The sequence below is a fragment of the Vanessa cardui genome, chromosome 16, assembly GCF_905220365.1.
Source record: "Vanessa cardui chromosome 16, ilVanCard2.1, whole genome shotgun sequence".
NCBI classification, from domain to species: domain Eukaryota; kingdom Metazoa; phylum Arthropoda; class Insecta; order Lepidoptera; family Nymphalidae; genus Vanessa; species Vanessa cardui.
The window spans coordinates 9,916,132-9,933,792 of NC_061138.1; the positions used below are offsets into that span (position 1 = coordinate 9,916,132).

Genomic DNA, 17,661 nt, shown 5'->3' on the forward strand with positions numbered 1-17,661 from the left:
ATGGATAGCGGCTGCATTGCCCCACAGCACAATACCGTATGACATTATACTATGAAAGTAACTGAAATATACTAAGCGAGCCGTATCAACATCGGTACATAATCTAATTTTTTGACCGCGAATGCCGCAGAACTCAGTCTACTCGCCAATCCGTTAATATGGGGGCTCCATTGCAACTTGGCATCAACAGTGAGGCCAAGAAACTCAGCAGAATCAATTGGATCCATCGATTCCCCGTTGATGAGTACATCGGCTTTTACATTTTGTACATTTGGTGTACTAATTTTCACAATTTTAGGTTTATTATTATTTAGTCTAAGATTATTTACGCTAAACCAATGTACTATATCATCTATAGCATTGTTTACATCGTCGTACTGTACCTGTTTTCTATTAATTTTAAAAACTAAGGAGGTGTCATCTGCAAACAATACTATATCATGTTTGTTCCTAACAAGAAAGGGCAAGTCATTTATATATGTGAGAAACAGAAAAGGTCCAAGAATTGATCCCTGAGGGACCCCCTTATCAACTGAGACCCCAGGAGACCTTTTTCCTTTAACGTCAACCCACTGAACTAGAGTAAAAAAATATTTTAATAACAATTATTTAAATTTATTAAACATTAACTACGTATTTGAATTTCAATAAAACATTAATACATTATTGTTGTGAAGATTTTAATGTGCGATAGTTACAAAATCATCGTCGGGTTCCGACTCAATGACATTAAAGTCATAGACCACTGATGGCGCCACAGAAGGTGTTTTAAATTTTATTTTTGGGGATGGGGTTTGGGGTGCAGATCTTAAGTTCCCTGCTTGCACCGCCTGCTGTGCTTGAGACGAGGCCGAAGATAACTATTTCTAAGTCAAACATAACTCTACACAATAATAAATTTATGATCGAATGTCTTAAAATAATAATAAAATAAAAAAATGTGTGTTATAAAATGAAAAATTAATATTATTATTAATATAAAATATATCTCTATCTAAGTATTATTTTTTTTAATTCATAAAAATATTTCAAAGACACTTTTAATTTAATCTATACTACGTCTTACTATTTCAAAATGTATTAATTATTATTTAATCTTGAAAAACCGGTTGTTAATAGGGTAAAACTTTTTTCTTTAATGTAGTACAACTTCCTGACATTGGCCTACATTAATTAAACAATTGTTAACACCTACGTTTAAATTTTATTACAAAAGAAAAAATAATTACCTTTATATTCTTGACGTCAGTTAATATTTCCAACCAACCATAAAAATTGAATATTCATCCAAATACCTTTATATTTTTCCTATAACCAAAATAAAAAAAAAAAACTACTATTAGACTGCAAAATCGTTCAAGAACGATTTGTTAGAAGGATTGTCAAATTACTATGGATCTAGATATTTTTTATGTTGTATTGATAATTGCATTATGAAAAAAAATATATATTCAATTATTATAAATTATTTATATGATTTTGTTTAATAAAAAAATATACAATATATAATCAAAACTAAAACCAACCAATATAAATTGGTCTTAGGTTAGGTTTGATTCAAACGATAATACAAATTACAAAAATTTGGTGGTTTTGGTTTTTGTTTGGTGACATTGATAGGTATAGATAATAGATGTAGACTATAAAAAGTTTCGCAGCTGACAGAACGTAAAACTAAAAATAATACAGTAACTATATTAGATATAATATAAAAATCTGAGAATTATTTCTTAAATTATTATTAAATGTAGCGTAGAAATACATAAATTAGACGTCAACGCGCACAAATTACAGTATTAAAACAAAATAATATAAAATAATTAAAATCTTTAATTTAAAATCCAGTTGACTTTATTATTTATGAAATACAGTTTTTTTATTACTTATTATTAAGTTTGATTTAAACTGTGTTTTTGAATATTTAGTTATTATTTATAAATAATGCTACATATTATATCACTGTTGATATATTAATAATATTGTGATAGCTATTAAAATTTTTTTAATGTGGGATTGTCATAAAACTTTGCATCATTAAAACAATATAAATCAACGTACAGTTGTACACAAATGTAACACAGACATTGCGTTATATAACTAATTATCTTTTGATTATAAGATAATTACAAACCAAGGCAAAGCGCCTTGCAATTTCCGAATCTTACAAATTCGCGGCTTGATAAGATATCGCTTTGCGTACTTGTTCCATGAGCATGCGCTCAGTGACTTCAATGAACCTATTTTGTGTTTCTCTTCGCGGCAAAACGGACGACGATTTGAGTATTTAGTTTCGGTCTAACACGCGGTCGGTGCGGTCGTTGTGAGCGCGCGCCCTCTGTCTGACATTGGCTGAAACTCGCACAAATATACTGTCCAATCTAATGTGCATTTAATGGGAAATATTCGAAATTTATGAAACAAAATGTGTAGAATGCAGTGTTTGTTCGCTATCCTCGCGATCACGATCAACCTAGTGAACTCCTGGGGTAAGTATCGCAAAAAGATCAGCTGATGCGTGACTTTTTAACACGTGCGAATTTTTCGATGTTACGCAACGATGAGGGTTAAGTTTGTATAATTGCGGAATGATACAAGAATGAAGTATTTAGTACGTTTTTTATTCAATAAAGTGTAGTACCGCTAGATGGCAATAAGGCGGTAATTCGCTTGGCGCCACGACGCCGATGTAAGGGGCCGCTAGTCACGTAGGCACTTCGAGCGGCCCGCTGGCAACTCGGCCGAATTGGGAAGGCAGAGAAATTTTATCACGCGTAAACATATTTCGTACTCTACAACAAAATCGGGTAATAATCCTGAAAGTATGGAAAATGAAAAGCGCTTTGCGGACTTGGATACTGTCGTAGAACGGAAACTTTATAAAATCTGAGTGGATTGTGGTGTGTTGTTGTGGTAGTCGAACCAACGATTAAAATTATTCATATTATAAGTCTGAGGTAGATTGATTATTATTAACTTTTTGATTGAACAACACATCTATTTGTCAATTATATATATTGAAAATGTTTACATACAAGATTAGCTAGGAATGTTATTAAGACTAAATATTTCGTAATTTTTATACACATCATGTCAAGAGAAAAGGATTGGTTTGAGTGTACCAATAGATTATTTATAACCTAATAAAATACAGTTAATTAGTACCACAAATATGTTTTAATTGTTAGACCATGTCAAGGTTTTTGGTTTTTTTAATCGGTAAAAGTACAAAATCAAATTAACGCAATTAAGTAAAAATTGTATTTGAAATATGAGAAATAAACAGGTTCTTACTGATAATACCTAGAATTGAAGTAACTACCTATTAAAGTGTTCTCTATGACGACAAACTTGCACTTAAATTGTTAGATAGCAATTTTATTTACAATATTAGGGTAGATTATTAACATTCTAAAGTTAAAATAACTTACTATTAGTAAATAAAAAATATACCTATTCAGTAGTGAGTAGATATTTATTTACATACAGTTAAAAAAAACATAAACTGATTTTTTTTTAAGACCGGTAACATTATAAATTATATTATATAATTTAAATTTTGTTATATAAATAAGTCGTAACTGACTAAGTAATGAGTGACATCTATCCTGCCAATTTTTCCATTGGCTTAACATAAAAAATAATGTTTTATGAATTTATTGCTTACATGAACATAAATATAAAATTATATATTTTTTTAGTAATAATTGCATTTCACTCTATTTAATACTTTTCGTCGTCCAATTAAACATTATTTAGAATAATAAAAAGTTGAATTTTTGTTCCAATAACGGCTGTAATCGTATTTATTTATATGTAGGTACATATAATTAAATAAACTGTCTTGTTGATTATCTGTGGATCAGAGTTGATAGGTTCAAGGCTAAGAAAGTAGATATTATTACGATGTGAAATGATTTACGTATTACGCATTCATTTTTAGTAATAATAAATAGATAAATTAATATTATTTTATTTGATTGCAATTGTAATGATTGAATTAAAGCTTAATTACGCATTATAATATAAAGCCTACACCTAACTACTAATACGAAGGTAGTTTATTTTGAAACAACTGTGTAATGTATTTTAATGTTATGGTAATAATCAACTTTTATCATTCATGATGACGATGCCTGACTTTAGGGGCCATAGATAAAAAAGTATTCTAAATAAGTAATTATAAATTATATATTATGTTCATAATAAATGTTTTTCTTTTAACAAATTAAGTGCAATTTTTTATTAAAAATAGTAATAAAATAGGATACGGTGACCTAATTTATTTGTAATAAAAAATGAAAACTAAAATCTTAATACCTAAAACTCCGCAAATAATTGCATCCAAAATCCGGAATTAAATATAATAATCGTATTAATATTAAATATTACAATATTAAAATTAACGAAGTTTATCGTCAACGCCATCTAGTTTGAATAAGGGTAACTTTGAGAATGTTATTTCATAGACATGAAAATCAAAATAGCTAGAGCACAGCAATAAGCAAAACCTTGCGAATATTTTCAAAGATATTCGTAAAGTCTTCATTACTTTTGCTTACTGATAAAACCTGATAGTCGATTTGATTACCCAAATTATCATAATTATTGTCTGTTGAATTATTTTCTTATCAAAGACTTAGCTTCCGTATTAATTTACTGAAAATTTGATATCAGTTGATCATTATTATAAAATTGATACTATATTTTTATGAAGCATACATTAATAATATATATTATTTTTTAACAATATTTGTACGTGGAACGAAATATTTTGTTTATTTTCTAGAACAAAGTATTAGCTGTTTCTCTATATTATATAAAAATAGATTGTTTAATAATTAAATATGTTTTTACAATTCCTAAGGAACAAAGCAATATAAAATTCTGAAACATATAACTATAATGATATTTTAAAATTTGTTTTAACAATTAAAATTATCGATAGAAATTAAAAAAAATATAAGTCTGAGAGAGACTAAAATTTTCTTTTAACAATCTTAGTAGCGCGTAAAATTCAGAATGTTCTAGCAAAAAGTGTTTATGGAATTAAAACCGTAGGTACTTATCGTAATAATTTTCCGAGACAATATTGAGTCTAAATCGATAATTAAAAACTTGAAATAGCTATTAAGTGTATCTTTAAAAATGGGTTAATTGCATAACAATCGAGGCGAAAATTCTCGTCATTTCAACCGAAGAATAAAGAAATCCGATGACATTAATCACCTATTGCCTAATTGTAACCTCTCATTGTTGTCAGTACATGACCAGCTAAGTAACTGGGGCATGGTCAGTTTTTAGATACGACGGTTAAATTTTTATTAGGCTAAGTTTATACGACACGGATTTGGTTCTAGATGTTTTTATGTAACAATATCTTGATAAATATTTTGACTTAAATGATACAACACCCATTTGTGTTGACCCTACTTTTTTCGAATCATTTTACATATTTAAATAGTTAGGTAAGAATTAAATATAGCTACCCAAATATAGAAGGATAAAAGCCAAAAAATCAACGATTGACATCGAATTTTAAGATGACATAACTGATTAAGAACTGTTAGCATTTTGTGTTTATTCCAATATAAAGTTCGCTTATCTCCATTCTAAAATAAAGTATATTGGAATAGGCTATAGTTATGAACACTTATGAAGGAAATTAGTTTGAATTGAATGAACTAATGATCCTGTCAAGTATTGGATCAAAACAAGCCAGATAGAAGGAAATAAACATATATAATTTGAATGATCGTATAATGTTTTATAATAACTTACACATTAAGATAATATTATTTTAAAAATGCAGTTCATCTTCGTTAACCTTCTAATAACATTGTTTATATTCGTGTAGTTTCACTTAATAATATGGAAACAGACAATATTTTGAAACGTATTCGCATATATTTCTTTTATTTTCTAAAAATAACTTGAATTTTAAATCATTATTATTACATTTGACCTGTTGTACGAGTTTAATGAACATGAAAGAAGTTTCTAGTTGATTTTCGAATTACAAAATAAATAAATATTAAATAATAAAAAAAGTAGATGAAAACTGGTGGTTGGTGGTGAATAGTTTTTTTTATGGAATAGGTTGACAGACGCGCATATGGGCCACCTGATGGTAAGTGGACACCATCATCCATAGATAATGACGCTGTAAGAAATATTAACTATTCCTTATATCGTCAATGCGCCACCAATCTTGGGAACTAAAATGCTATGTTTCTTGTGCCTGTAATTACACTGGCTCACTCACCCTTCAAACCGAAACACAACACTGCGTACAGTTGTATAGCGGCATATCTGATGAGTGGGTAGTACCCAGGCGGGTTTGCACAAAGCCCTACCACCACGAAGAGTGTGGTGGTGGTGGTGGATAGATTGTGGATAAGGGGGTAGTAACGAGCTAGCGTCCTTAGTATATATAATACCTGTTGACATCTAGGCAGGATATATTAATGTAAATAATTGTATTAACTAACATGACTGTATTTTTTTAAATGTTGAAAAAGAGTAACTACTGATTTTTTTGCCTGTTCTTCACGGTAGAATCTACTTTCCGAACCGGTGGTAGCTTCACTAATTGTTAAATGACGATTCAAAAGTGCTTGTAAAAGCCCACTTGAATAAAGTTTATTTTGATTTTGATTTTTGATTGCGACAGGGCCGGGCGGTGTGTTTTATTTTATACTTTTTATTTTAAAAAATGAGTATATTATTTTTCGTGGCGTATCTTATAAGTTTATGTTATTTATATATACTTACTCTTGTTCATTGAATGACCGAGGCAAAATTATAGTAGCTTAGGTACAGAAAAAGGGAGTGACATATGTGCCCATACCTTGTTTACTCGTACAACCCGGTCCGTAAATAGATCGTGTACCTGTGTGGACAAATTTATTTAATTATGCTAAAATGGTCGATATATTCGTAATTGTTTTTCTAATGTTACGTAAGTAGAGTTAAGTTTGGTTTATGTTCGATGTTTATATTGTTTTGTTAATTACGTATTTTCTGAATATTATTGCCATTTCTATTATACATTGAGGGTAGATTTATACTATCATCGATAATCTAATAACCAATTTATTATTGACAACAAACACAACAACGATACTGTTATAAGACTTAAGTACGTACGTTGTATTTTGGCTTACATTTTTCTCGTGTTATTGGCATGTTATATGGACCATTGGCCTTTGGCATGCATACTAAATGTTAATTATACGTAAATAACCACAATAACAATAAGTTATTTACTTTATTGAACTTACTTTAATTACATATTTTAAGATTAATTAATTTGAAGATTAATTAAGAAAAATTAGATTGAATGTTTTGTATGTACATATTTTATTTTTGTTAGTGCTTGTGGTCATTCTTTTTTCGAAACTCAAATTTGCTACTAGTGGTTACCCAAGCTTGCATATAAACGTACATATATATTACCAAGAACTAGTTCGCATTTTTCTTAAAACGATTTAGTTTTTTTTTTTTAATTCTGATAAGGATTTATTCAAAGCAAGACATTTAAACACTAGAACTTAAATAGTGAAACCTCCATCCAGGCCATGCAATAGAATACCCACTAATAATAATTAACCAGCGGACCCATCTTTTCGAAGGGAGTCATGGGATCGCTTGAGCATATTATCTAGTCTTCCCGGCGGGTGGTAGTGAAATACACCTACCAAATACCAACCAATATAGACTTGTTGTGCCCGATTACCGTCAATTCTGTTATCCTAATGTACATAAATATATATTACGTAAAAATTACTCGTCATACAAATTAATAATTCAGCAATTAAAATGTTTTATCGTGAGGATCAAGAATATTATAAGATTGTTACAATGTAAGAATATAGCAACAGTCTCACAAGAGTTTTAAATATAACTCAGATAATGCAATACTCACTGATTGCAATTGTTTATTTTAAATTGTCAACCACTATCTTGTTATGTTATTTTTATCGTCGATCCGACCTTAATAAGGTCCCGCGTCAGCTGGGAAGATATCATCCCGTTACGGATTCTACCGCTGAACAGCATTTCTTTTGAAAGATAAGCGAGGCATATTATATTGCATCAAAGTATGATTATGTTCCACTTACCTATTGGATATGATTGATTAGCCGGACCGACTTTCGCTCTCCGCAAAAAAGACTAAATAGCTATAATAATAAATAATATAGCTATAATAGCTAATAGTAGGAAATAAAGGTAATTGTTTTCTGTTTTTTTTTTTATTATTGATATAAAATTTATATTTTTTTATAATAAACAAACTGACTTTTACGTTATCTTTAGTTTCGGTCTAAAGCGTATGTTGTAACTGGTGCGCCAATATTTAACACGGCAGTCTGAAACAGAATCAAAATTTCAAGATCATACGGTAAAAATATTTAAAAAAACTGATAAAATAACCCGTAAACATTTTTGTTAAATTAGGTTCAAAAGTGGTCCGCCGTTGTCTTAAATACTTAGAATACATTTTTTATCAAAGGGTTAAGATTATGTTTCAATACAAGGTAAAATGAGTTACTAAAGAGTTTTTTCTATGATAGTGGTTAGGGGGACGATCAAATGAGCCATCTTATTGTAAAAGGGCAACACCACTCATAGACAAAGGTTCTGTACGAAATAGTAACCACTTCCTCAAATCGGCTCACCCTTCAAACCGCAATACAAGAATACTTATCACCCCAGTTTGGCGGTAGTAAATACATATATGTATTAATATAATTACGATATAAACGCAAATTATAATACAATCAGAATTTCTTCAAGTACTCGATATAAGTAGTTAGTGTTTTAATTAACTATAATTGAGGAATAAATAATATTATCATGTGTTTCAGTCTTAAGTGCGTACTTCAAGATAACATGCTTACAATTAATATGTACAAACAAACATTTTTTATCATTAAACGCATTCCCTGATATTTTATTAAAGACAATTTTTCAGTGCTTGAAATAAAGTCTCGTCTTGGCAATATTATTTTTATTATATTTTTATCATATCCAAGTTATAATCAAAATAGGAAGTATATTATAAAGGATAATTTTAAAGATATTTAAACTTATTCAAATTATTTTTAATCGTAATATTTTTATGAACATTCTTCACATTGTATTGGTAACAAAATTCAACTAATAAATTAATAAATATTTTTTGTAAATCAAAACGTACACAACTATAATAAGATTACATTACCTAGTAACCTACTACGTTTAGAAGGCAGATCTTATTGGGAAGAATCGTCAAGAAACTCATTAGATATATATTATATTCTCAAGGATTATAGATACATTTATTTTATATAATATATCGTGGTTGAAAGTCAATAAGTATTAGCTCCAGTAAACAATGTAACAAGTTGTTACCATGCGATCAATTTTAAAAATATTTCATATTTATATTATTTGTAATTTACTTTGGAGGACACAAGGAACTGTGATAGCGATCTGTAAAATAGAAAAAATTTATATAATAAAGTTTCTTCGTAACTATAAAAAAGATACACATTAACATCATACGGCGATGCATTGAAAACTAATTTGTTTTTCTTTATTGGTTAATGCGGTTGTATATCAATTACCAAATATAATAATATTGTTATATGTTACAACTCTAAACAGAAAGTACAATAATTATTATTCATTTACTCTGTATTAAAGTTTTTGACCATTGCAACGTTAAAATGTTTTACTGGTCGTTTTCACTAGATCACGCTTATCTTTTATAGAATTTTTAAAATGTATTTGTTATTTTTAAAATAGATATTAGCACTGTAAGAAAAAACCTCTTCATAATAGCAATGCCTTGATGACACTGAAATGGTCCCATCTGACTGAAATATAAGAGCGACTTAAAATATTAAACAATTTTTTGGCTTTTTTTTGTGAATAAGAGTTACGCGCGCAAATATAATCTAATTTTTATTTCTTTTTATTCTTTCTTATACTTCTATCTTGAAAGAAGGACCGTCACACATACCAATATACACACAGATTGTCTACGGAGGGCGCGTCTAAGCAAGTGAATAGATCTATACATCATTTAATGATATAACATGAATAAATAATAACTGTAAGATTATACTAAATCATCAAAACTCACAACGACATGAGTTTTGTGTTCCAAGTCTTGATATTTAAATACAGTTCAAATCAGCTAGATTATGACAGGTCGAGGAAGGTTAAAATTACGCAGAAAATGATTGATCTATACCAATCATTACTTCGTTAATAGAAATATTTTCTCTGACTTGATACTTATTAATCTATGCTGTTTACGATAGCTCAAATCAATTTTATTTATTTTCTCTAATATCGGAAAAGTAGAGGCAATTTTGACGTTCAAAGTCTATTAAAAACTCCTATACTTTTTTTGCCAATTTCTTACAGTGATTGTTTTAAAATATTTTACTCAAGATTTTATGTATTTATGTTATCATGATAATACTGATTTTCGTCGAATTCCGTTAAATACTTGCTACACAGATTCGATAAGAAAGATTGTTTTGGGGATATCAAAATATCATAAGTGTGCACTCATTCTCTGAGTGCAATTGGCCTATGCAATGATGTGCTCTCCAATTTTCTTAAAATAACAGTATTACTTCCAAACGAACTATTTACGAATATATTGAAAAAACAAAGGGTTGTCTTTGTACTATATTTTTTGAATCCGCTCATCATCATCAACAGCCTTTTTCGTCCACTGCTGGACATAGGCCTCTCCAATAGCATGCCACTGAGATCGATCTTCGGCTACTCGCATCCAGCTCCTGCCAGCCGTCTTGCGTAAATCGTCCTTCATGTGTAACACACGCAATGCTGAATCAGCTATCAAAGATCAAATCTAAATACCATTACTATGGTTGAGGTGCATAGCAAAAAGCAATTTACCAGCGAACCAGTAGTAAAATACAAAACCGATAATGACAGTGCCGTTTTGTTAGATTCCCTGTAATACTGATACATTTAATCTCGATATACTCGTTTCGATAAGATATTAAAAATCAAACACTAAGAAAAAAACAACATATAAGTCCTCTTCAACGCAATTTATATTAAAGGCATATATTTAAGGCAACTATTGTTAAGACATATACTTGTGTATAAGAAATTTTGTATTCTTGTAAACTTAAATAACTACTTCGCTTTCGGCTTCGCACGGGTGCAATGCTGTATATGTATGCTATTTTATATATAATACATATATAATATACAAAAACCTTCCACATAAATTACTCTATCTGTTAAAAAAAACCGCATGAAATTCTGTTGCGTAATTTTAAAGCATACATAGGTATAGACTGCGGTACAAGCAACTTTGTTTTATACTATGTAATGATAATGATAATGATTACTTCTTTTCAACCGCGTTATACTACTTACATCAACAAATAAAAAACATTGTTGATCGAAGGGTTTAAATTATTAAATATGTCCCTATTTCTTCCTATGCCCATGACATACAGTTTACTGTCTTATTGGTGAAAGCGTAACAGACGGAAAGACACGAGTTGCTTTCGCATTTACACTAGTATAGAATATTAGTATAGAATAGAATAAATTAACACTAAAGTTCCATCAGATCAAATCAAATTATACGCACTTATTCAAAGGAACAAACAAAAAGCGGTCAAGTGCGAGTCAAAATCCCATACTTATATTTCCGCATCAACAATTTTTGTACGATAATATGACGTATCACTTCCGTCCTTCCGTCTAGACTAGAGCATGATATATGTGCAAACGACTACTTCGAATCATCATGCTAGAATTATTTTAGAAACCGGTTGAAATTTGCCTATCTATCGTTTTAAAATTGATTAAAATGCAGGTACAAAGGAAAATTGCAAATTTCAGAATTTTGTATTTTCATTTTTAAAACAGCAGCATCAAAATATGTTGGAAAATATTGTATATTTAAGTTTTGAGGCAATTTAGACGTCATGTTTCTAATAATTAAAAATAAAAAGACATACAGAGTATGATTATGTTCAAGATAGGTTACCTAGTGATAGCAAAGTTTGTTGTAAATAATGTATTACATAGTATAAAAAATTACTTTTTATATTCTATGTTATAGAATAAATTATAACTTTAAATGTTACGTATAATTTATATGAAAATTATTTTTATCTATGACGTTGTTTAAAAAAATCTCGGAACGTCAAGGTATGTATGAAAATTGCAAATTTAAATTTTGTTTCTTTTCAATTCAAAACAGTTCGCTCACACTGTAACGGTTTTTTCAACTATAGTATAATCTGTTATTCATGACAATATCGACCCACTTACATAATGGAACACTCAGTTCAAATTAAGGACTTATATAAAAAAAAAATATTCGAAATGTTACAATCCTGCTTATAAAGTTTTTATAGTAGATTTGCTTTGCTACCGCCTTCGCGATTCAACTGTTAGTATAAACAGTAATGGTATAACCCAAGAGTAAACAAATGGAGAAAGCCTAATTAAGTTCTGAAACGGTTGAATTTTTTTACAGATTACTTATAATAATTTCGTGCAAATCTGATTGAAACTTATCCACAGATATTACTACGGATTGTAAAAAAAAAAAAAACATTTTAAGTCTAAGAAGTTTCTATATTTAATTCAATGACGTGAAGTTCGACGGTCGGCCATGTTTGACATTTACGGATGCGTTATATGAAAAGTAAAGGATAGATGTTTGTTTAGTTTTATTTATTTTACCTGAGCGAAGCACCTTTCGCATCTAATTTGCAATAATTCAATCAAAATATTTATGACAAATTTAAATGTAACAAAAGGTTTCTTCATAGAAAGAGTAGATGATGTTTATTTTTACCTTATACAATTTTCTTCTACCTACTACAATTAGAGTATTAAAAAAAATCATGTTCACTTTTTAAGTGACTCAAATAAGCAACCTCGTTTACAGATCAAATGCGCTGACTAAGCTTTTGGACCACTTTAAACTATCGAATTACAAGCTTATGTAATGCAAATTTTATTAACAATTACGTTAATATTCGCTCACGTTTCATAATAATGATACTCGGATAGTTTACGAACAAGAAGCCTTTGAAATACGAAGCCTCAGTATTTGCTTGCTTGGAGCCTTGGGTCACGTACGCCAAGAATTGATAGGGCCATAGTCTAAGAGACACTCTTTAAAAAGTCGATGTCTAAAAACAATCAGTTATTTAAAAAAAAATCGTATTTATATATTTTTTTCAATTTTGAAAACTATACCACATTTGAAATGGCTAATGGCTGTTTTTATAGGAAATATAGTGGATATGTAGTAAGTACATTGTAATTGTTGTAAGTAAATCAAAGCACGATTAAAAAATTAATTAGAAATAACTCATTATTTGTAACGTAATATATAATTTTTAAATTATAAATAAAACTAATTTATAACTAAATACAATTTAAAATTTCTCATTTAAATTTAACATTAGAGAGTTAAATAATTGAATTAATAAAGTAGATCTATTATAATTATTCATAAATTTTACTATGCTCAAGGATTTCTACACAAATAAAAACTAACGCTTGGCTCTTCGACTACATTGTAGTTAAGGCAATAGATGGGAATATGGGTTGTGTTGATAGATTGTTAATGAGCCGAAAAACAAACTCGTTCAATCCCGATGACGCCAGTGAATGAGACATGAACTGACGTGCATTAGAAAGAGAAACTATAAAATGTATTACATATAAATATATCGGATAGCAGATTACATATACAACAACTACAATGAACTGTAAATTTCCCACTGCTGGGCTAAGGCATCTTGCTTTTTGGAGAAGGTTTCTGGAACATATGCCATCACGCTGTTCCAATGCGAGTTGGTGCAATGCATGTGACAGAATTTCTATATAATTAGATACATGCAGGTTTCATCACGATGTTTTCCTATACCGCCGAGCACGAGATGATGAGAGATGAGATATAATTAATAATTGCAATTACCAAATAAATTGTAACTAAAATTGTTACTCCTGTTACTCGACTACATAGAGTCAGTAACTCCTTTGTGGGGCAATGTATACGGTTTTACAACAGGATCCCAGAAAGCGTTCAAAATGCCTCTGTTGCCAAATTTAAGAAAATTATTAAGGAACGCTTGTGTGCAAAAGGTTATTATACAATTAATGAGTTTATGATCGATAGCACACCTTGGGAATGAAACGATCGCCTCCTGGCTATTTCATCTCATATTAAATTGTTTAAACAATATATGAGACAAATAAAAAAAAAAAAACCCGCTGAGTTTCTTTCGCCGGTTCTTCTCAGGTCAGGGTATTTTCTTTTCCGAACCGGTGGTAGTGTTTCAATTGACCATCAATAAGAAAGTGTAATGCTTCCATATTGAATAAAGTTATTTGAGTTTGAGTTTGAATTTACGTTATGTAATTAAAAAAATAATAATCTAAAATTAGATATTGAAAGAACTTTTTTTAATAATTTATAATTTAATTTGGATTTTTGTTTTTAGGTTATTAATTTATTTATTTGAAAACGACGTATCTACCCAAATGAAACACGACACCACATCGATCACATCGTTATCCATCAGTCTGTCGAGACAAGACCCTTTTTCTCAGTAATGGCCGAATATTTTTATTTGAGCTATGGTTATAAATGTCTACTACTTTACAAATGAACGAAGTTCTATTTTTAAAAATAAATTTTATAATTTATTTGATTGTACAAAAAGTATGATTATAAAATCGTCAGTTAGTTTTATGCTAATATTTAAGTATCTACTGCAAGTCGCTACCTTATTTTTTTATGGAAACCATCCGTCCATCCAAGTTCTCGACAGTTCTACATTAAAAATTAAATATAAATCTGAATTCAAGTTATATTAAAATCCGTTAAAACCAGACATATTTGATGAAAACTAAAACAGCAAATACGTTTCGTTTGTAATGTAAGAACGGTTAATTTCATAAATTTAAATCCATTTGCTTGCCTTAGTGGTTGTCGGTATTATTTAGTTGAGCAATTTTTTGTATTTTTCCGGTCGGTTACTTTAGCGTTACATTTAAGGCTTTTTTCAACTACTTTTTATTATAATCATTATAAGATATTTTGTGTTCGAAATTGTTCTTTTAAAATTATTATTTTTTGTAATCGTTAGTTTTTATTATTCGTTTATTAACACATACCGATTACTATTAAAATTAAAATCATGATAACTTATCTATTATTAACACGATAGTAACGTTATTGTATTATAAAAAACGTAGTTTTTTATCAAATCCAACAACACTATATATTTGTATAGATTTCTAATAATAGTCATTGTTTTATTGCTAAAAAAAAAACGATAAAACCGTCACCAAAGCACAGTGTAACTAATCCCTACCTAAAGTATTAATATATAATTTTACGTTTTTATTTTAAATTGCGTTTTGGCTCGTGATTTCGTCTAGATGGTTTGGACCCAATATACGTTATGTATGCGTAATAACCGTGTTCTTTTAGAGCGTCAGAGATCACATGCTCAATCGACTATAGCGGAGTCAAATAAAACTAGGTTAATCATTTAAATACGTGTTATAATAATAATTTGTTTAATTAAAAAAAATAATAAATAATCAGATGTATGAGATTCCGGTCCCATTTCCTTTAGCACCTCTTACGAGTAGCTGAAGGATGTCGCTCCAACCCATCATTTTATATTTAACTAATTTTGAAAAATATAAAAGTGGGGGGGAGGTTGAAATGGCCCCGCGCCCGCCATCAACAGTAGATTCCAACCATTGATCGGCGAACCTTCCTCGAACATGGGACGTGCACTTTTATAGTGCGCACACACTTTGTAAAATAATATACGTATAAAGTGGAACTAAAGTCCAACAGGTATCATAGACGTAGCTGAGGTGTATAGAAGACTCATAGTCTTACTAATAAACTAAACCGTGGTTCGGTAGTTTGCACAGTCGTAACTGCGGTGTATAAAATATTATTGTCTTATTAATAAACTAGACCGTAGTCCAGCAGATATCACAGCCGTAGCTGAGGTGTATAGGAGACTCATAGTCTTACTAATAAACTAAACCGTGGTTCGGTAGTTTTCACAGTCGTAACTGCGGTGTATAAAATATTATTGTCTTATTAATAAACTAGACCGTAGTCCAGCAGATATCACAGCCGTAGCTGAGGTGTATAGAAGACTCATAGTCTTACTTATAAACTAAACCGTGGTTCGGTAGTTTTCACAGTCGTAACTGAAGTGTATAAAGAGTAGCCAATGCCACAAAAATAATAATGAATGTGAGGATCAAAGTCTCATAAATAGTAAACCAGTTATCGCTGAGGAAAACTGTAGCCATGGGTTCAACCCTGGATTATCACAGCATCAAATCACTGTCTCTCATACCAGTTCAAGCGCACTGTCAGGCGGCCTAATGTAAGGAATACGTATTTCGTTCAAATATCCACTAACGCAGAGTGTTGTTATATCGTACATATATAATACGTAATAATTCCAAACATAGTGGAATAAAATTCGATGAAACTCATAGATTACCGCGTAGGAATCATACGAGTGAATATAACACAATTTGTTATATTTTCAACCGTAGTAGATTATAAAGTATGAATATACATCATAACCGTATAGTTGTGTGATCGTTATCGCCGTACTCTCTTATAACTAAAACTTAAAACTAAGACTTATATCTAAACCGTACGTTTCCTTAACTAGCTTATAAACCTATTATACGCTTCACATATTTCGTTTTACTTAAACCTAAAGTGGATATAAAACTTAACTTCAACCTACAACAGGCACACACCCGATACTAGTTTACCCAAACCAGCACAAAGCACAGATCATTAATTGCATGTGATAATCAATTTCAATGTGATATGCAGACTTATAACTAAATTAGGTGTCCTACTTCATGTCTCGTATGATATTCTTAACACTAAACTAAAGGGGCGTCCCTAAAAGGACGAACATTTTGCTACAAACGACACTTCTCGTATAAAACGATTAGTGCGCCATGATTGTGTATATAGTTATTGCAGCCTGGATGAAATCCATTATTTGAGCCCGTCACTGCATGAACGTATCACTTCAGCTTATTACAGCCTCCGCAACGCCCTGCAGCATTCGGTCGTGATACTGGTACTACCGATTGATGAAAGACATCAACAACGCCATCGTAACGTCAACCAGCCATAGCTCAGTACCACATAGTACATACACTACTCTAGCAACCCAGTAAGACAGAGTGAGGGATATTACCATATCGTTATACAGTAACCTCGAACCCCGAAACCATCTCACATAGGCAGCCTCCTCGGCAACAGAAGGGGGGACACTACCGTATCGCCGAAGACGTTATACAGTAACCTCAAACCCCGCAACTGTATCACCGAAGCAAATTCAAGACGACATCGCCACGAGGGACACTAATGCAGCGATCAAGCCGCACAGCCTCAAACCAAGCGTCGAATCATCAAGAATCCACCAGAGTATATGCAGTACAGTATTCGTGCGCGATCATTATGCATGTGCACAATACAAATATATTATAAAGGTTTTGTTATTAAACAATAATAATCTTAAAACAAATAGATCATCGTCTTTGTGATCGTACCAATAAGTATGCTTTTATGCATATGTC

At 30.4% G+C, this 17,661-nt stretch overlaps 1 protein-coding gene across 1 annotated transcript in view; it reads left to right on the plus strand.

The window, feature by feature from the left end:
* The first annotated feature begins 2,237 nt into the window (after positions 1 to 2,237).
* Positions 2,238 to 17,661, plus strand: part of LOC124536511 (protein cueball) — a 38,224-nt gene continuing 22,800 nt past the window's right edge. The window contains exon 1 of the mRNA XM_047113066.1: positions 2,238 to 2,486. Within this exon, the coding sequence (XP_046969022.1) occupies positions 2,423 to 2,486 (64 nt within the window). The 5' untranslated portion in view covers positions 2,238 to 2,422. The remainder of the gene's footprint in view (positions 2,487 to 17,661) is intronic.